This window comes from Chamaea fasciata, unplaced genomic scaffold (assembly GCF_029207755.1).
Source record: "Chamaea fasciata isolate MVZ Bird 193981 ecotype frontalis unplaced genomic scaffold, bChaFas1.0.hap1 SCAF_21, whole genome shotgun sequence".
NCBI classification, from domain to species: Eukaryota; Metazoa; Chordata; class Aves; order Passeriformes; family Sylviidae; genus Chamaea; species Chamaea fasciata.
The window spans coordinates 9,644,041-9,664,623 of NW_027094106.1; the positions used below are offsets into that span (position 1 = coordinate 9,644,041).

Consider the following 20,583-nt stretch of genomic DNA (forward strand, 5'->3'; position numbering starts at 1 on the left):
GTGCAGGGCAGCTCCAGCAATGTTCTGGTGATGAGAATATGCCCCATCCCATCTCTGCTCAGGCCTTTTCCCGTCTCCTTCTACCCAAGTTTTTGTTTTTACATGCTCCATTTAGTCAGTAAGATTTTCCAGCTCTGGAAATGGCTCCAGAGTGGGGTTTTGCTGTCCTTCAGGGCCCTGCAGAGCACAGAGCAGGGCTGGAGGGGGAGCAGAGGGATGCTGGAGCTGCCGATGCTCCTGCTGCCTGCAGTGGGCACGGATTTGAGCAGGTGATGAGGATGGGAGGGCTGGGAAGGAGGGGCTGTTTGTCTGGCTGGGCCTCACAGGTCATGGCTGCTGCTGTCCTGTCCCTCGCTGGGATGAGAAGGGATTTGCTGTTCCTCAGTTCATTGTATCACCTGATCATTCCTGATCTGAGAAGGGAGGGGGAATTGGCAGCTCCAGCTGGTGGCTCCTTAGGGATGAGCCCCCAGGAAAGCTTTTCCTGTGGGAGCTGGGCTGCTCCTGCTCAGGCCTGCAGCATTTCCTCCCCGCGAGCCGTTGCTGATGTGCTGCCTGCTGCTCTCCTCAGGTACCATGTCCACAGCAAGCTGGTGAGCTTCATGGCACCTATTGACCACTGCACAATGAATGATGATGCCAGGTGAGTAAGAGATTAATTATGTTTCTCAAATGGCTCCATGACAGCGTGGTATTGACCTGTTCTTCAGCCTGTCACCCTCTCCATTCCTTCTTATCAGTTCCCCATTTGTCACTGGCGTCATAGCCTGGGTGTCTTGGTCACATCTGTCCTGGCAGCTTGGCTGAGCTTTCACTCTGTAATTACTGTGACACCAAACAAGGAGTTGTCATAAATCTCAGCACCTACCCTTTGATTCCTGCTGCGGAAGCTCCTCCCATTTTGAATTTTCCCCGTTTTGTGGAATTAGTTTGGAAATCCACAACTAAAGCTACCTGGTGTCTTCAGGTAGAATCAGAATTTAGAGAGAGCTGCTCTTCTAACAGAAATGGCAACTTCTGTATTCTGGTTGATGCGCACTTTCTTAGCTCAGTTAATAACTGGAATAGTTCTCTCAAGAGTCACTCGAGACTTTTATGTTGCTTGTGTTTATCTCTACTTAAAGAGTCAAGAATTTTATTGGGAGACTATAATGTTTGAATGTGGTAATTAGTAAAGGGAACACCAGTGAAGTTTTGTGCATGGTCACCAGGCAGCTCCCCCACACTTCCACCCTTATTTCTTCAGCAGAACACTTTAAACCCAGATCTCCAAAAGCTGAGCTCTTTGTGGGAAGGAGGTGGAATAATTTTTCCAGTGAATGGATGGGAAAAGCTTGAGAAACATCTTTCCCCTGGGTTGTGGAACGTGTTTGTGCTTTGTGAGGGAGAGATGTCATTTGTCTGTTTGTGAAATGGAAACCAAATACCTGCTGCTCTTTTGCTGCTGCCTTTTGGGGGATTGCAGGGACTTACGGATGAGAAGTTTTGTGTCCACAGGACCTGTGCTGTTCCATCAGTGCATCTTTCTCAGAGTTGCTTTACTCTGGTTTTTTTCTCTCTTATTTTTTTTTTCAAATGAGAGCAAAGCCCAGCTGCTCTGATTTTTCAGTACTGTTTGGATCCTCTCATCACAAAAAGAAACGTGGTGAGGCTCCGAGCCATGTAGTCCTAATGTTCAGCTTCAGTTTGCCTCTGCTGTAATTTAGGACCATAATTTCTTGTCATGTTCCAGGTGGGAATAGATTCTTGCTTCCTCTTTGCAGCAGCCCTTGCACCTTCGAGTGGGAATTCTTGTGAAGAGCTGGGAGTTACTTTTTGTCTTCCTCCCCAGTTCCCACCATTTGTGTTTGCATCCGTACACAGAGCACATCCAAAACCCTGCAGTGGGTGTCTGAAAATCTGGCTTTTTGTAGGTGTTTTGCCTCAGCTCTCCCCAAATGAAGAGACCTGCTGCTCTCAGTGATTTGTTTGAAAATCAGAGCCACTCTCTGGGGGTCAGCTCACCTCTCTGCCTAAAATGCCCCTGCCCTTGGCACAAGCCACAAGACCTCTGTCCAGCCCTCAGCTGGACCACACAGGGCAAGAAGAATTCAACATCTGCAGGTGAATTAAACAGAACGCGCCAGGCCTGTGTGCTGGAGAGGGAAGCAGCAATGATAACAGCTTCCCTTTGTGGCAGAAGGAGGTAATTTTATTGTTTGCAAGTGTGGGCTACTTGAAAATGCACGCGTGCACTTCACAGAGATGTGACTGCCCTCTGAGACAGTTTGGTTTGTTTATTTTTTTCTTAAAAAGCATGACCCCAAAATTTATGCAGCTCTGAGCCGCAGGCCACTGTGCCGTAGTGGGAGAGGTTTCCCAGTACCAGCGAGCTGTGTGTAAAATGGGTGTAGAAACAGCTGGCAGAGGTTTCCCTCTGAGTTCTACCAGTGGCCACAGGGGCAGGAAGACACCAGGAAAATGCCTCTAAATAACTGAATATGTGTCTGCAGGTGTGGGTGGGCTTGGGGGTGCTGCAGGGTGCAGGCAGTGAGTGAGTGGTGCTGTGGCTCTGGCTCTCCCTTGGCTGTGCAAACAGAAAGGGAAGAAATCCCTGAGCACTGCCAGGAGAAGGGGATGCCTCCGGATTTTGCAGCCTGAATTGGAAAAGAAAAGCACACAAGTCAAATAAGTGCCTTTGTCAACATCCCTGCCACACTTTGCGCCTCGCTCCTGCTGCTGGTTGGGATAACAGCATTGCTGGAGGCAATTCATCTTCCCCTTGCCCGTTTTCCAGGCACCCCAAGCATGGGCAGGGCTCTTTAACCTCGTGCTCACATATTTTATGTTGTAATGTGTGGGGCACTGGTGGCCTCCAGCCCTCCTCCTTTTTAACCCCTCTCTGGCAGTATTTTAAGCCGTACCCTGGGAGGTGATTTTTATGGTTACCTTGGGGTCTGTGTTTATAGACTTGAACACATTTATTGTCCTCCTGGGCCAAGGTTTTTCTCATCGGGCCAAGGTCATTGCTGTGTAAATGCCCTGCCCTGGGACAAGGAACCCAAAGGCAAAGCTGGGACTGTGCCCTGGGGATTGTCCAGAGGAGAGAGGAGCTGTCTTGGGCAGGACAAGGTTGGTTGTGCTTTCTCCTGGGTTGGAGGATGGCATCATGTGGTTTCCCCCTCCTTGGACTTCCCTTGAAATGGGTTTTTCCCATCATCAGGACGTGGCATCCTTGTGCAGCAGGGCTGGGAGCAGGCCAGTCTTTGCTTTGGGAAATGGGGCACAGAGAGGTGGTAGCCCCCATCTCCACAGGCTTTGGGGTCCAGAGATCCCTGAGGGAAGAGCCTCAGGGAATTCCTGGAGATGTCACACAGCACCGGGCTGGAGCTGAGGTTAAACCCAAACCTTCTGGGGCATCTTCCCTGCTCTTTTAGGAGGTCAGACAAGTGCCCTTGCAGAGAGCTCCTGTGCCAGGTAGATGTATTTATTTATGGGCAAGCTGAGGCTCAGGATTGCCCCTGGAGACCTGCAGGCCCTGGGCAGGTGAGGTGTTCCCAGTCCTGGGGTGGATCCAGTTCCCAGCCCAGGTGAAGTCTGTCGTCCTGGAAGAGCATTTGGGGTTTATCCTGTCTGTCTGTCTGTCTGTCTGTCAGCTGTGACACACAAACCCTCAGATCTCTGCCCTGTCCCTGTGTGAGGGGGACAGAGGCCGAACACAGACACTGGCACAGCCAGGGCTGGTGTCACATTGCTGCAAAGCCCGATGGACATCCTGATTTCACCTCTGGAGGACAGTAACCTGCAGGGAGAGACATCCTCTGAGGACACAGATGTTTGGTCCAAACACCTTTATCTCCCAAGACAACTCAGGTTACTCTGACAGGTAAAACAAGATTGTGCAAATATGCAACAGTGATCTAATCAGCTGGAACAACAGCAATATTTTAACTGGCGCTACCTTTTAACAGCATCATTAAGGGCTCTCATTACTCTTTTATTAGAGGCTCACTCTATTTCTTATCAGATTACAGAATGAACATAACTCATGGCACTGATTTGATCTCTTGTTAAAGAGGATTACAGCTTTGCATTAGCTGGGATTGACATGGTTTATAATTTGCTGTTGATACCCAGGCTGGCGGTGTCACACGTGTGACCCCTCCCCACAGCCCCCCCGAGGGGAAGGGCACCCATACATCATCATTAAACGTGGCGCCCAGGCCTCTGCAGGAGCCTCAGGGAGCCTTTTCTGCAGGAAAGTCAGGCAGGACACCAGGGACACGCTGGGAATTCCAGGTGGGGATTTACAGCTGGGGGAAGGAGGGGGGAGCAGATCCCGTTTTCTGTAGGTTGATCTGCTCCTCAGCAAATGGATCCTCGTTAGGGAGGAGGAATTTGCATCCTTTATGAGCTGGATCAGAGGGAGGAGGATGGCTCTGATGGGACTGTGTCAGGCCATGCAGTGTCTCCACACCTTCAATCCCACATCCGAGGGCAGGAAATGAAACCCCTGACTCCAGGACCCTGCGAGGCACAGGAGCCTCCAGCCCCGTGCAGGAGCAGAGTGGTGCCTGCTGGGAGGCTGAATTAACACCCAGATTATCCAGCTGCCACTGAGGTTTGGATTAGAGCCTTTCCCTTGGATCCTGTGCGTTTTCCCAATCAGCACTCTCCCCTTAGTGCAGTTGCTTTGTCACAGAGTGTCTTGCTGCAAGCAGAGGGGGGCACGTAGCAGGAAATCCTGGTATTAAAAGATTAATTTACTTATATGACATAAGAGTTTAATAAAAAAAAAATTAAAAAAAAAAAAGGTTGGTGAGATACCAGCCTTTAACTTGGCTGACTTTGTGCTTGGGGTATTAAAACACCACGAGAGCAGATTAATGGAGGAATTTGGGCTCGGCGATTGTCAATCCAGGGTGTTCGCCACCACAGAATTCCTGGGAGGAAGCAAAAGCCCTTCCTGCTGGAAGAACTGGGCCAGCAGCTCCTGTGCTGCACAGCCCAAACCCCACTGACCCTGCTGGTGTGAGGAAAATGCCTCCAGGTTTGTCCAGGCACAGCCTGGAAGAGAGGATCCTGCTTTGGCTTTGCTTTAGGAAACAAAGGGAGCAGCAGGGGCATGGAGGGCAGTCTGGAACCAAAGGAAAAACCTTATCCTGGGAAACTAAACCTGCTTGGAATGATCCTGAGACACCACAGCTTTGGTACCAGAGAATCCCAGACTCCCAGCCTGGTTTGGTTGGGTTAATTAAAGCCCATCCACCTTCCACTGTCCCAGGTTGGGTCCTGGCTTTGAAATTCCTTCTCTCAGTGCCTGATTTTTGTTTTATTTAACCCCCCCCAGCCTGTGGCTGGGTGAGCCCCTGGAGGTTCACTCCAGGGCTGTTGGAAGGGCAGCTGCTGCAGCTCTGTGGCTTCAGCTGCCAGCCTGAAGTGTGACCCAGCTGGTGGCTCTGGGCTGGAATCATCGTGTCCCCGCAGCTGATGTTTGACATCCCTGGCAAGAAGACAGAGGCGCCTCTGGTATGGAAATTTCCCTCTTAAAGGAGGGGGAAAAAAAAATAACCTGTTAAGGGCTGCGAGATGATTTGTCGTTTTTCCTTTGTGAGACAATTTGTCTTCTCCTGCATCAAATCCGTTATAAAACAGGCAAGCTGTGAAGGAGGGAAATCGTCCTCGGAATATGAGGAGCACGGAGAATGGTTCTCTGTTCACAGGGCACTCCCCAGCAGCCTCCCAGAGCCTGCCCTGCTCAAACAGCCATCCCAAACCGGCCTGGGAAGGCAGCGTTTGATGGATTTCCCGGGGAAATCGGAGCTGCTGGAACAGTGGAGCAGCCTGGAGGTGTCTGCACCTCCCTGTGCTTTGCTTCTCTGCATCTTCTGTGCCTCGTGCTGCAAAAACTCCTGTGAAAATGGGGCTGGGACCGAAATCAGGATGACCAGCCCCACCTGTGCTCCGTGTCTGTGTCCCAAGCTTGGGGCTGGGTGCTGCTGGAGGGGAAATGTTGGAATTGGTGGCAGGGATGAGCCCCAGGGCTGGTTATGGGGACACTGCCTTGGGCTCCACCTCTCTGCTGTGCAGCCCATCCCCACATCCAGCCCCTCCAGATGTGCACTGTGCCTTTGTTTGGGGCCAGAAACCAGCGCTCTGAAATATTTATAAACCCTGTGCCTGCTCTCGGGGGACAGGCCAGAGGTCACTTGTCACCTCCTGTAATTTAAAGCCGTGGGGCTCAAAGGGTCTGCGGGGGCACAAAGGACCCAATCCGGACCTGCCTGGGAGGGAGGGAATTGCAGGAGCCCTTTGTGAGCCCCCTCCAGGAGCTGGGTGGGCTCTGGCCGGGGATTTATGGCTGGAATTTCGGGAGGAGGGTGAGTGCCACCTCCTGGTGCTGCAGCAGCCCCTGGAACCCCGTCGCAGTGATCCCAGCTGGGAATGCTGGAGCAGGGAGTGTGTGCTGGGAGCTGTGGGAATGCACAGTGCATCCCTCCTGGCTTTAGGGGTTGGCTGGGGATTGGGTAGAAATTGGGAATAAATGGTTTCAGCCTGTTTTCCCTTCCTGGCGTGGAGCAGCAACACCTGGGATTCGGAATGGGGTAAAATCCACTGGGCACTGAGCACACCGAGCTCGCCTGGGATTCCTCTTCCTTTCATTTCATTTTTTTTAAGAGAAATATTCATTTTTATTGAGAAACGTAAGGCTTCAGCTTTGTTTTGTCTTCCTGGTACCTGCTCTGCTTGCTGGGCACTTTAATCTGAATTTCACACCACCGGACAAAGCATTTCACAGAATATTCCAGGCTGGAGGAGACCCAGATGGATCATCAAGTCCAATTCTTCAGTGGATGATCCACCCATGGACTGAACCCCCAAATCTGGTGTGACCAGCACCCTGCCCTGACCAGCTGAGCCAGTCTGGTACAGACAGAAAGTTTTCCAAGGAAATCATCAGCCAGCTTCAGTTCCCATCAGGAGCTGTGTTTTCCACGGGTGTTCATGTTCCATCTTCTTTTCCAGTTTTTGTGAATTAAAAATTCCTAGTTCCCAGTGGAGGATGGCAGTAGGAATGGGGGAAATACTCATTTCAGTGCTGCTTGTGGCATATTCTAAATTATGTTCTTTTTTTGGGGGGGGGGGTAGAAGAAGAGAAGAAGTAAAAGGTACTTGGGAAAAGGCAGAGAAATTGCTTGGAGGGTATTTTTACTAAAGAGCACAGCAGTGTCTGGAGCACTCTTGCTATTTTCCTAAAAAACCCACCCCCCTAGAAACTGAATTTTCCCCCTTAATATTGTTCTTCTAGTGGTTTACAGAACTATATTTTTAAAAAAATATTAAAAAAAGGAAATAACGTGACTGTAATTACACAGCACAGCCCAGCACTGGCTGCTCCCCTCCCACGTGCTGGCACAGCTTTGGTTCCCCCTTGGAGCGTTTGGTGCTGCTGCAGGGTGGGCAGAGGAGATTCCTGGGCATCTGAGTTCTGAAATGTGCTGCAGCTATTAATATTCATCCAGGGCGCTCCTTTCTCTCCGTTGTGCCCATGAAATGTCTGGAGTGGCAACAGCACCTGGGATTTGGAGGGGGAAGAACCACCCTCACCAGCTGGACTTGGCTGCAGCTGCTTTTATTTAATTTTTAAAAGTGATATTGTTGACCTGGAAGCAGCAGTGTCCAGGTGGGGAGGTGCCACGTGCCATCCCCTGCCTCTGGAAGAGAGATGCATAAATAATTAAGCCAAGGTACTTACACACACATGTTTTATGGCAAACGGCCCTGTGGTTCCTGATATTTTTTTTTTTTTCCAGAAACAGGTTTTATGATAATACAGTAAAAATATTAAATTAGAAAATGCCTCACTAAGGGTGATAAAACCTTACTACAGTGGAAAGAGGTAATTATCCCCTCTACAGCCTAAATGACAGTTTAAAAGAAATAAAAATGTTAGTGCTCATTACTTGCTTTTGTGGGTTGCAATAAAGGGTAAGTTAAATTTTAATTCAGGGAAGACCCCTGTATCGACCTGCTGTGGCTGCACCTGAGGTGGAAGTGGTGTTAATTACCTGCCCAGGTTATTCCTCAGCACAGGCTGCCTGCACAACCTCCTTGTGCTAAAGTCACCTTTCCCCCAGCTCCAGGTAGCGCTGGCTGTTTCAACCCACTGGCTCAAGTCTGATGTTTAATATCTGGGGGTGGAGGAGAGAAAAATTTTATATTTTTTTAACCAAAAAATCCGAGTTCATTATGCATAGCCTTAAGGGGGCTGAAAGTATTAAAATCTGCACTTACCCTGGTGAATTGAAACACAGACAAGGTTAAACCTGGAGGATTGATGAGTTTTACTCTCTGCATGGTTAAATCCTGCTGAGGGGAGAGGCTGGAAAAGAAAGGGAGCCTGGCTGATGAGGAGAGGAGGGGGAAAAAAGGGTTGGGTTATTTTATATTTTCAGAAAGAAAAATATTTTATATTTTCATTTTCTTTTGGGGGTGCTGGGGTTACCTGATTTCTCTCTGCCAGGGTGTCTGTGCCTGCTGTGTCCTTACCCAGACAAATCCAGTGGGATTTCGCTCCGTCCCATTCCCTTTACCATTCCTGGGAGGATGAGGGAATCCCCCTGACCCCAAAACCTGGAGTTCCCATGTCACACAGCCTGTCAGTGCCAGCAAACATTGCTCTGCCAGCCAAGACAAATTCTTCCTTGAAATCTCCCCGGGCCTTGCTCGCTTGAAAAACGGCTGTTTATTTAAAATCTGTGGGATTGGAGCAAATTCAGCATCGATCCCTGAACTCCTGCACCCACCGGAGAGCCTCAGACCCACAAAAACCAAGACAAAAACCCGAATAATTCTCCTCCTGGGTTCTCCCCCAGCGGGAAAGGCAGAGCAGCACTTTTGGGGTTCAGCTGCTCATGGGGCAGACACAGCTTTGCTCTCTCCTAATTCAAGTTCCCGTGGGGTTCCCCAAAATGTGCGAAATGTTGGTTTTGAGCTCCCTCACGTTCCTGGGGATGGAAAAAAAATGAATGCGGAAGGGAGAAGAGCCCAGAGAGCCTGGAGAGGGGAGCAAGGCCCCTCTGGATCTTCCCAAATGCCTGTAGGGTGGTTTTTGAGGAGGGGTTGGGGCTGTTCCCTGCGGGCAGGACAAACCCTCGTCCGTCCATCCTGCACTGCTGGCACTGAGACTTCCTTCCTTCCCTCCCTGGGGAAGTTTTTCTGCCGTCACTGTTGAACATGGAATTCCTCCTTGGGAAGCTGACAGGGAACCTTCCCATGGAGCTGTCTGCAAGCAGGGGCAGGGCCCAAACCCAAATATTGCTGTGCTTGGAATGGAAAATCCCATAAATCCCATCTGTGTACCCAACACTCCCCTCCATGCGTGCAGCCTTTAGGAACTGCAGTCAGAGAAAATCCAGCTTTTCCCGTGCTTTCCCATGCCCAGAAATGCCTGGTGTATAAGGATCCCTCCTCTCCTCCAGCTCCTGTTCTCTGGTTCTAAAATTAAAGATAAATAAGACCAGCCCACTTTTCTTTTTTCCTTTTTTTTTCTTTTTTTTTTAAGGGAAATTTGCTCCTGTTACCAGAATTGCTGCACATGGGATATTAATTGGAACCTTGTTGCTGGGTCATTTTCATTGTTTTTCAAGTACTGTCCAAGAAAATGTATGAAAACTAAATTACAGCCCCACGTTGGCTGTGTGTGATTGAATCCTCCTCACAGCCCCGTACATCCTATTAAAATATTCAATCTTGTTTTCTTACTTGAAGAGCCTGTCTGTAAAGGGCAAACTTATAGAAACCCTCATTCTCTGGAGATCCAATATCCAGCCACACTGGAATATTTCCATATTTCTGTCCTGCCTGGGATTGGGCTCACCCAAGTTCCCCCGCCCCCCTCTGCCTGTATTTATTAATAAAGATTCTCCAATGTATTTTTAATTACATGAGGCCTTTCCTGTTGAAGGAGTGGAGGGTTTTGCTTCCATTCTGACCTTGAGAAGTAACTTTTCTCTCTCCCCTTTTTCCCCCCCCAGGACGGAGCTTTATCGGTCGCTGTTTGGGAAAGTCACGAACGGAGAAGAAGCGGAGCAGAATTAGGATCTGGGCTGGAGCTCCCGGTGCTCTCCCTGCTGCTTCTGCCCCCAGCTGCTCCCTCAGGCTGCCAGGGCCTGAGCCAGCTCTCTCCAGCCTCCGGTTTGTCCCTAAAATCCTCCCTGAAGGAGCACCAAACCCTGTTAAATCAGAGGCTGAACACCCCCTGTCCAGCCTGAAGTGCTTCCTCCCAAAGACAATCCATTTTTAACTATTCCTTTTAAATCCCTGACCTTGATTTTGCAGCCTGGGCGCAGTGTGTGGGGGGGAGAGACAATCCAGCCCCTCCTGCAGCTGGGCTCCCCACGGTTGGGTTAAAACCTTGGAGATTTGGGGGCTGGGAGGGGCTCGGTGCCCTGTTCTGGTGCTTGGCTGCATATTGGGAGTGTGTGACTTCATTTTTCACCAGTCAAGAGGATTTAAATGTCATTTCCATAATTAACACGGCCTTAGAACAGAGGAGAGGTGCTCCTGTGCAGGCTCCAGAGCTCCCAGTTGGCACTCTGCTTGTCGAACACACACAGGGACATTTGCTGACCCTGACAGGGAGATGTGCCAGGGTTTTGCTGCTGTAGGAAGATCCTGGGGACTTCTCCAGCCCAGCCCTGCTCCTGCACGCTCAGTCCTTGCCAGGGTGTCTCCAGCAGGGCTGTGACATCGCGGGCAGGATGCCAGCACAGCACAGAGGTGACTCCTCTGAGGGGTTTGTAGTAAATCCCCATGAAGGGAATTTGGGAGCTGCCCTGATCAGTCAGAAATGGGGCAGCTCTGGTGTCACTGATGCTCTGCTGGCCGTGGTTTGTCCCACGGAGTTTCCCTGGCCCTGGCTGGGGTTTGGGCACTGCAGTTAAAGAGGTTTGTGAGCTGCGTGTCCCGGGGTGATCCGTGCAGGATCCGCAGCACGTCCCTCCCTGTCCTGTGGGAACACCTCGGGTTTCCTGCAGAAAGCAAAGCAGGGGCCAGGTGAGGAGTGACTCTGGGTGGAGCAGAGCTTTCAGGGGTGAATAAATCTCTGCTCCCCCGCAGAGGAGCTGAGCTGCAGCTCCCAGGGATCGATTGCCCTGCCCTCCCTCCCTCCCTGCCAGCCTCTGTGGTCCAGGCAGAAAAGCGCCCGGATTTCAGGCCCCATTTGTGGGATTTTAATTCCCCCACGTCCAGCAGAGCCCATCCCAGCAAAGCCCCCCAGGGAAACGGGACGTGGGCACAGGGAAAGGCTGGGCTTTGACACCTGTGCCAGGTGAGCAGCCCTGCCTTGGTTCAGCTCAGCTCCAGCACAGAGGAGCCTCCCCATCTCCTGGGATAACATTTCCCATGGAAAATTCCTTGGCAGTGCCGCGTCCTGTCCCCATCAGCCCCATGTCCCCGACACCAGGCAGGACCCCCGGGCTGCCGGGAGCTGAGGCGGTGTCACCAGGAGCACGAAACCGCCTGGGTCTAACCCCGCGGGCAGTGAATCCCTCTGTTCCCGTGGTTTTGGGGCTGTCGCAGCCCTGTCCCTGTGCCACCCTCCCCTGCCACCACTCCGTGTCCTCTGCAGCCGCAGCTCCGCCGCTCTCGGTGGGTTTTATGGGTTTTTTTTCCCCGTTCCTTTTCTGGCTGTAATGTTAAAAGGGTAATACGAGGCACTTTAAATGTGATAACTTCTCGCCGGTATTGTTGGAGGAGATAAGAGCCCGGAGCCGCGCCAAGCAGCGCTTTTGAATTCACTTATCAGTGTTTGAGCAGCCGCTTTCCCCGTCCCCATCCCCGCCACCACCTGGGCCGGGGGGACACGGGGACAGCCCGGCCCGGGGGACGCGGCCCCGCCGCAGCTCTGACCTTGCTGGGGAGGAAGGAAAAGGGCAGGAGAAGGAGCCTGGTGTGGAGGTGCTGCGGGAAAAGTGCCCGAGGAGCAGCCCGGACAGGCTCTGCCGTGCTGGTGGCACCTCGCAGAGCCTGGGGACAGCAGGGACAGGCGGTTCTGTGCCCCAGGGTGGTGATGTCCAGCACGGGCACAGCTCCCCGAGCCTTCATGGACACCCAGAAACAAGCAGGGTGATTCCCACCAAGTTTTCCTAACGCTGCCAATTAACAGCAAGTGACATCTTCCCTCTCTCTCCCCCCCCCCAATTCATAGAATATTAATTCTTTATTAATTCATGATACAGCTGCTAATTAGTACCTCCACAAATGGGCATTACACCTTAGCAAAACACTCAGAGGTGTTTTGGGGACTGGGGTGTGCAGAGGGAGGGACAGGGGGTTGTGTTAATCCTCTCCCCCCAACCCCGCCACAGCGAAGAATTTCAACTTTCAGACAAACAACTTCATTTACAAGTGTGTCTCTAATTAGCTGCAGAATTAGTAAAGCAGAGTTTTCCCCCCATAGATCGGCCAGAGCCCCGGGGGAGGCTCTGGAATGGAGAGAATCGCATTTCCAATTATTTTGTTGAATTGCTAATTTAGTTATTGTGCCTGGCGTAATTGTGATGGGTATTGGGTGTGCAATTCAATTTGTTTTAAATATTTGTGGGAAGGCTGATCAGTAATGGAGCTGACCTATTTCATGGCCCAAATTGAGAGAAGAGACTAAAACAAAAAACAGCTACAAAGCCCCAGTTTGTCTCAGTTTTTATTTTGATGTCTCTCATCCCTCTTAAGACTGTTGATGCAACAAAAGGTTTACATTAAAAGATGATGGCACTTTGATCTTGGGCTTTGGAGAGCTTACAGCTTTGGTACGTCTTTTCTTGGCATTTTAATATGGAGAGATTTTAGGCTAAAGAGTTTTAAATGTGATGTTGGAGTTCAGTAGGGTCTGTCCCCTCACCACCCCCCCAAATTTTAACCGATTTAACCACGATTCTGGTTTGAGAAACAGGAAAAGTCAACTGTGATGGTTCCTGTGGGCAAATTTCAATCTCGCCTTTCGTGTGGAGACCTCCAGAGGGTGTTTGTGGATCAGCTCCCAGGGACATCCTTTAGCCAGAGTCCTGCTGGGCCCTTCCCTGCAGGCTCCCAGTGACCAGGGCACAGGATGAGGCTGGAAAAGGTCTCCAGGATCACCCAGTTCCAACCATCCCTGCCAATACAACAGCCCTGGGAGGAGGGTCCCCAAGTTCAGCAGCAGCCACTGGGGTTTGGGGGCTTTTCCCCTCTCTGTCCCATTGTCTGTGATGGTAAAGATGACAGTAAATGATGGAGGATGGGAATGGGGAGTGGGCACCCTCAGGCTTGGGGGCAGCGGGGACCTGGGATGGGGCAGAGCTGTGGGATGAGCTGGGACCTCAGGTGAGAGCACAGCCGACCTGGAGGGGTTCCACAGAACCATCTCCTGGCCTCAAGCAGAGCCCAGCTCCCCCAGCACGCCCGGGACAGGGGTGACAGATTCCACTCGCAGCAGCAGAGCTGTAATTCATTCTTTTTATTAAAAGAAATTGAGGTAAGTGAAATACTTCAGCACCAGCGAGAACCGTTCGTACCCAGGGGGTTTCCCTCACCCTGCCCCACCCGGGGAGCCCCACACACCTGGGGACAGCTCAGGTGCTGCTGCCACGGGGCCCCAGCAGCCCCAGACCCCCAGGGCCAGTCCCAGACCCCGATGTCACCCAACAGATTTTTTTTTTTGGAGCTGCTTTACCCCCAAATTCAGCGGTGCTGTCACACTGAAATGGGGGGGCTGCTCTGCACGAGGCTGTGGCAGAGTGGGCAGTGGACACTTCCCAATGCACCTGCAGATGTCCTGGGAAAGGGACTCAGGTGACACCAGCACGGGGGGAATCCTGGTGGCAGGGGAGGAGCCCCACAAGTCCCGGTCCTGCCTGGCTGACACATTCTCTGTCTGTGTCCTGCTGCAGCCCACCCTGGCCTAAGCAAAAGTGTCTTTGGGGCTTGTTCAGGGGGCTCTAGTGGAAAAAAACAAATCTCTTAAATCAAATTAGGGTTCTTAACTATTAAGAAAAAGCAAGTCCCCTGCAGGTGGCAGGGGAGCAGCGACCCCGGGCTGGCACCTCCAGTCACTGGCACCACAGGCAGAAGGGCTGCATTGCACTTCAGGAGGAAAGGAGGAGAAGTGAGAGGCACTGGCAGCATCATTGATTAATTCTCTCTCGTAAGAAGAGCCCTTCTGCTGTACCGTACTCCTGACAGACAGCCCTTCCTGCTGTGCTGAAGGAGGGGCTGTGAAATCTGAAATCCTTCCAGGACCATCACTGGTGAGCCCGGACCCGGCTCCGCAACTGGAGCTGTGTGTGAGGGGTGGGCTGTGCTTCCCTCCAGCACTGCAGCTTCTCTGAGCTTTTGTTACATAAAAAACCGAGTAGAAGGAAGTTGGGGAGGGACCTGGGCAGCTGCCACCCCTTCCTGCACTTACCTGCCACCCAAATCTTCCTGACCTTTGGAATGAGACACCAAACCCAACGTTTTTTTCACAGTCCCAGGTAAGAGTGGCCAGCTCAGGCAGCTCTGGGGCAGGGCAGGGTGATGAAGAAAAAGCTCTCCTCAGATCCTCAGACTGAGATTTCCTCCTGCACTTCCAAGCCCGCTGGGGGGTTCGGCTCTGTCCTTTCTCCTCCCTCACCTCAGCTGCCTGGATCTGCCTCCTGCTGCCCCCAGGAAAGGGATGAGCACTTACACCGAGGATACACAGTGGGGCTGCTCCACCCGTTATCCCCGAGAGCATCAGGGAAAGGAGAGCAGCAGTGCCGAGCAGCTGCACTTTGGTCTCTTGTACCTCCTCCCAGAAGGGCCTTTCACACAATTCACAGCCTGTCCTAAAGGAATTGGGCACAAAGGCAAAGCGAGGGGGGTTCAGCCCCCAAAATCCTGCCCCCCCCCCAAAAAAAAACCCCTCCACAGCCCTGGGGAGCCCGGGAGCCTCCTGGGGGCACGGGGACAGCCCCGGCCACAGCAGCTAAAGGTTTTCCTCTACCTACGAGACAAGACAGACGTGGGGCACACAAATCAAATCACCACTGACAGAGGGTGACACGCGAATCACCAGTGACAGAGCCAGGGAGAGGGGACAGGGAGACATTGGCACTTGTCAGCACGGAGCTGCTGCTGCCGGGCACGGGGGAGGAGAGGAGAGGAGGGCAGGGTGTCCTTGGAAGGACAGGGGTGTCCCCAGAAAGGACAGGGGTGTCCCCGGACAGGACAGGGGTGTCCTTGGAAGGACAGGGGTGTCCCTGGAAGGACAGGGGTGTCCCCGGACAGGACAGGGGTGTCCCTGGAAGGACAGGGGTGTCCCCGGACAGGACAGGGGTGTCCCTGGAAGGACAGGGGTGTCCCCGGAAAGGACAGGGGTGTCCCCGGAAAGGACAGGGGTGTCCTTGGAAGGACAGGGGTGTCCCCGGACAGGACAGGGGTGTCCCCGGAAAGGACAGGGGTGTCCCTGGAAGGACAGGGGTGTCCCCGGACAGGACAGGGGTGTCCCCAGACAGGACAGGGGTGTCCTTGGAAGGACAGGGGTGTCCCTGCAAAGGACAGGGGTGTCCCTGGAAGGACAGGGGTGTCCCCAGACAGGACAGGGGTGTCCCCAGACAGGACAGGGGTGTCCCCGGAAAGGACAGGGGTGTCCCTGGAAGGACAGGGGTGTCCCCGGAAAGGACAGGGGTGTCCTTGGAAGGACAGGGGTGTCCCCGGACAGGACAGGGGTGTCCCCGGAAAGGACAGGGGTGTCCCTGGAAGGACAGGGGTGTCCCTGGAAGGACAGGGGTGTCCCCGGACAGGACAGGGGTGTCCCTGCAGGGCCCTGCCACGCCAAGGCCTCGCGGTACCGGAGCACCCAGCCCCGCTCCGTTCAATAAATAAGGGACAGGAGGACAGCGGGGACTCAGTTCCGCAGGCGCTTGTGTTTGTTTATACACTTTCCTCGCGTCCCTGGCCAAAAGGACAAGGCTTCCTCTGGTCAGTCTGATTTGAAAAAAGACTAAAACTGTCACTGCAGCAGCGTTCCCTGAGCCTCCCCGTGGCGGGCCGGCGGTGCAGACAAAGGGCAATTCCCGGCTCCCGGCTCCGGGCTCCTCCTGGCGGCGCCGGGCTGGGAATCGAGGCTCTTACGTGGAAGAAGACGAGTCCATTGTGGAGAGGATCCGCACGACCTCGGCTCGCTGCGTGGGGGAGATGTGCTGGGTCATGTGCACGATGGAATCCATGGCAACCTCGGGATTGGCCTGCACCAGGCTGCAGAGAGGACAGAGGTGAGGCAGGCAGCTCCCCACAGCTCCCGGTGGGAATTCCAGCGGGCTGGAATGTGGGGCTGGGAGGGGACACGGGCCCGGCTGGCCCGGGAGCAGCTGAGAGCTCCCTCAGGACGCTTTGCCCGGCTGGAATCCTGAGCGTGCGGCCCCGGGTGGGAGAGGGCAGGAGCTCCCATCCCACCCACGTCCCCTCCCCGCTCTCACCTCCGGATCTGCTTGAGCACGTAATCCCTGGAGATGTATTTGATGTTCTCCTCCACCACGGAGCGGACGCCCTCCTCCTCCGTCAGCTGCTTCTCCAGCCACTCCACCAGGTCCTTGTTGCTGTCCCACAGGTAGGCCTGCCGAAACCGCACGGCTCAGCCTGTGCCCCGGCCCTGCCCGCTCCCCACGCGTGCCCCACGGCGCTGGAGCGGCGGCTGTGGGTGGGACAGATGTGCGCGACACATCTGGCTGGGGATGCCCGCAAACACACCCAACAACCAGCGCCAAGTCTCCCGAGGTTCGTTATTTCTTTTGCATCCTGCCACGAACGCGACGGAAGGGGATAAAAGGAGGTGCTTGGTCAGTGCCGCGCCAGCCCCAGGCGCTGTCCCAGATAAACCCATTGCCCTGGTTATCAGCTCCCCAAATCCTGGTGGAACGTGGCTGAGCTGAGATGCAGCTGCTCTGGGAATTCTCCCCTAAATCATCAGGGCACCTGTGAGTCCCCATCTCCTGCAGCCTGTGCTGGTGTCTCCAGCCGTCCTGGGAGCCCTGACCCAGCTCCTTGGGCAGGGCAGAGCAGCTCGGGGTGTCTGGAACCCTCAGCCACAACCCCCTTTCTGCCTTTCCCGAGATCATTTCACCTGATATTTGCTAGATAGTTGGCTGTGTAATAACTCAGGAGTGTGCGAGCCCCTAACAGCCTTCTCTCCTCTCCTCTCATTTTCTTTACAAATCATTTAAGAATCATTTTGTTAATGGTTTCCGGAAAAGCAAGTACTGCCATTAGCACTCATTCATATTTATGTCATTTTATTTGGGTAATTAAACACAAAGCTCCTCATTTAAAGGTGCACTATCCTTCTCTGTTATCACTAACCAAGTCAAAGGCAGAATGACAATGAGCTGGGGGCGGTGACACCGTGGTGGCACCTCCCTGAGCAGCCCCTGCTGCTGCCAGCACCTGCCACACCTTTGGGACACAGAACCAGGGAGCCACAGCGTCCTCAGGGCTGGGAAAAACCTCTGGGATCATGGAGTCCAACCATTCCCCCAGCACCGCCAAGGCCATGTCCCCCGACCGTGTCCCCAAGTGCCACAGCCACACCGCTTTTAAATCCCTGCAGGGGTGGGGACTCGGCACCGCCCTGGGCAGCTGGGCCGGGGCTGGGCTGCCCTCTCCAGGGAGGAAATTTCCCTATCCAGGGAGGAAATTGCCCTTTCCAGGGAGGAATTGCCCTTTCCATGGAGGAAATTTCCCTATCCAGGGAGGAAATTTCCCTTTCCAGGGAGGAATTTCCCTTTCCAGGGAGGAATTGCCCTTTCCACGGAGGAATATCCCTTTCCAGGGAGGAATTTCCCTTTCCAGGGAGGAATTTCCCTTTCCAGGGAGGAAATTTCCCTTTCCAGGGAGGAATTGCCCTTTCCATGGAGGAATTTCCCTTTCCAGGGAGGAAATTTCCCTTTCCAGGGAGGAAATTTCCCTTTCCATGGAGGAATTGCCGTTTCCAGGGAGGAAATTTCCCTTTCCAGGGAGGAATTACCCTGTTCATGGAGGAATTGCCCTTTCCAGGGAGGAATTTCCCCAATATCCCACTCGGCCCTCCCCCGGCCCAGCCTGAGCCGTTCCCTCCCCTGCCGTCCCTGTCCCTGGCTGTCCCCTCCTGTCAGGGGGTTGTGCAGAGGGGACACTTCCCACTGTCCCAGGCTGCTCCCAGCCCCATCCTGGCCTTGGACACTTCCAGGGATCCAGGGGCAGCCACAGCTGCTCTGGGCACCTCTGCCAGGGCCTCCCCACCCTGCCAGGGAGGAATCTGGGGCCAGGGGGTTTTGAGCCCAGCCCAGCTCCTGACACACTTCAGAAAGCCCAGGATTATTTTATCCCCTTTCACACGACGTCTCCGATTGTCTCAGCCCGGTGATGTCACTTCAAGATTTTGCTTATTTCATTGTTTTTCCTCCTTATTGTGATTTGAAACTCGCCGGGTTTCGCTCCCTGCCTGCGCCCTGCCATGCAGCAACACTCCGTGCATACAAAGGAAGGTTCCAGGGAAGGGGGGAAAAACCCAGCCCGGGAAGCTCCAGACCTGTGTAAAGCTCCATTTACCCAAGAATCCCAAAGCTTTTAGTTTAGGAGAATATTTAATACTCTTATTAATCATTTTTAATCCGTTTGCTTTTAATTAAGAAACAGCATGATGCTTCCCTATCAACATATGCCAGGGAGCAGATTAATTGTGGCTTAAGATAACTCTCCTTGATTGGTGTAATGTATTAGCTAACGAGCTGCCTGCTTTTGGAGAGCTCAGGCTCTACCTTGGAAAGGCTGCTGCCCTCCAGAGAACATTCCCCCCTTCCCTGGAACCCCTGGGTATCGGGGACTTTAAAAACAGGATGAAAAAAAAATTAGAATTAAAAAAAAAAAAAAAAACAAAAAAGACAATGGAATAAAATAGAATTTAAAAAAAATAAAGTAAAATAAATAAAATGAAGTTAAATATAATAAATAAAAGAATGTAAAATAAATTAACATAAAGTAACATAAAGTAAAATAAAATGAAACAAATAAATGAAAGAAATAAAATTAAATAAAGTAACATAATAACAAAGTAAAAGGGAAGAAATAAATACATGAAATTAAGCAAAATAAAGTTAGATGCAATGAAAATAGAATAAAATAGAAGAGAGTAAAATAGAATAAAATAGTGGAATAAAAAATAAATAAATTAATAAACAAAATAAAATAGAGTAAAATAGAATAGAATCTAATAAAAGAAAATAGAATAAAATAATAAATAAAATAAAATTTAAAAATAAAAATAAAATAAAATAAATAAAAACAAACATAAAATAAAAAAATAAAAATAATAGAAAAATAATAGAAAAATAAAATAAAATAAAATAAAATAAAATAAAATAAAATAAAATAAAATAAAATAAAATAAAATAAAATAAAATAAAATAAAATAAAATAAAATAAAATAAAATAAAATAAAATAAAATAAAATAAAATAAAATACTGAGATTGGAGGCTTGTGACAAAACCAACCCCAGAGCAGCTCCAGAGCTTGCCCTTCCTTCCGAGCGTGCAGGTTGAGCACAATTCCCAAAGGAATCCCCAGGGTCTCCGCTGTCCATTCCAAGGCAGCCCCGGGGAGGGGCTCAGGCTGCCCTGGGGGCAGCAGCACAGGGGACAACGCCCCGGGGGGACAAACCCCGGGGGACAGCCAGGACTGACCTTGACTGTGCCCTCCACCTCGACGAACCAGCGGCGCAGCATGGCCTGGATCTGCCCGTCGGTCAGCTCGGGGTTGGCCTCGTGGATCTTGCCCTTCACGGCCTCCTCCAGCAGCAGCCGCCGCAGCCGCCAGTAGAAAAATGTCCGGGAGGTTTTCCAGTCCAGCACGTCCTGCCCCAGGAATGTGGGGAGGGGGAGAGGGGTGAGGGACAGCACTGGCACCACTGGCACCTCGTCCCCAAAGGGAAAGCCAGGCTGGGATTCCTTCTGTCCCAGGCACGAAGGAAGATGGAGACTCCCCCACTGATGCCTTAAGTTTTGTCTTTCATGTGTTTCAGGTTGTGCGGTGCCCAGGGGTGCAGCTCTGAGCTCACAGTCAGTGTCACTCAGCTCTGCACACAGCGGGGACACAAAACAAATCCTTCTCCTGCTGCACACCGAGGACAATGTTCAGCCCCAACAGCACAAACAAGGGTGGGCTGGAGGGAGGGACAAGGACGGGACCTCACAGCCTGGAGCTGGAACTGGACAATTCAACCCCAATGTGCAAATGGACCGAAACTTTAAAGAAATGTAAAGAACAGAACAGAACAGAACAGAACAGAACAGAACAGAATAGAGTAGAACAGAACAGAACAGAACAGAACAGAACAGAACAGAACAGAACAGAACAGAATAGAATAGAATAGAATAGAATAGAATAGAATAGAATAGAATAGAATAGAATAGAACAGAATAGAACAGAATAGAATAGAGGCTGGTCATCCATTTTCTGCCCATTTTGGGTCTATATTCTGCCCATTTTGGGTCTATTTTCTGCTCATTTTGGGTCCATTTTCTGCCCATTTTGGGTCTATTTTCTGCCCATTTTGGGTCCATTTTCTGCCC

At 51.9% G+C, this 20,583-nt stretch overlaps 2 protein-coding genes across 7 annotated transcripts in view; one reads left to right on the forward strand and one right to left on the reverse strand.

Moving 5' to 3' along the window:
• Positions 1-12,857, forward strand: part of AATF (apoptosis antagonizing transcription factor) — a 39,068-nt gene extending 26,211 nt beyond the window's left edge. Inside the window, exons 11-12 of the mRNA XM_066201962.1 lie at positions 572-643; positions 10,017-12,857. Coding sequence (XP_066058059.1) covers positions 572-643; positions 10,017-10,080 — 136 coding nt within the window. The 3' untranslated portion in view covers positions 10,081-12,857. The remainder of the gene's footprint in view (positions 1-571; positions 644-10,016) is intronic.
• A 3,029-nt stretch (positions 12,858-15,886) lies between these two features.
• The window catches only part of ACACA (acetyl-CoA carboxylase alpha), a 99,688-nt gene continuing 94,991 nt past the window's right edge, over positions 15,887-20,583 (reverse strand). For all 6 annotated transcript variants that reach the window (XM_066201960.1, XM_066201961.1, XM_066201958.1 and 3 more), the window contains 3 exons: positions 19,696-19,866; positions 16,458-16,594; positions 15,887-16,236 (listed from right to left, as the gene is read on the reverse strand). In XM_066201960.1, the coding sequence (XP_066058057.1) occupies positions 16,110-16,236; positions 16,458-16,594; positions 19,696-19,866 (435 nt within the window). In that variant the 3' untranslated portion in view covers positions 15,887-16,109. The remainder of the gene's footprint in view (positions 16,237-16,457; positions 16,595-19,695; positions 19,867-20,583) is intronic.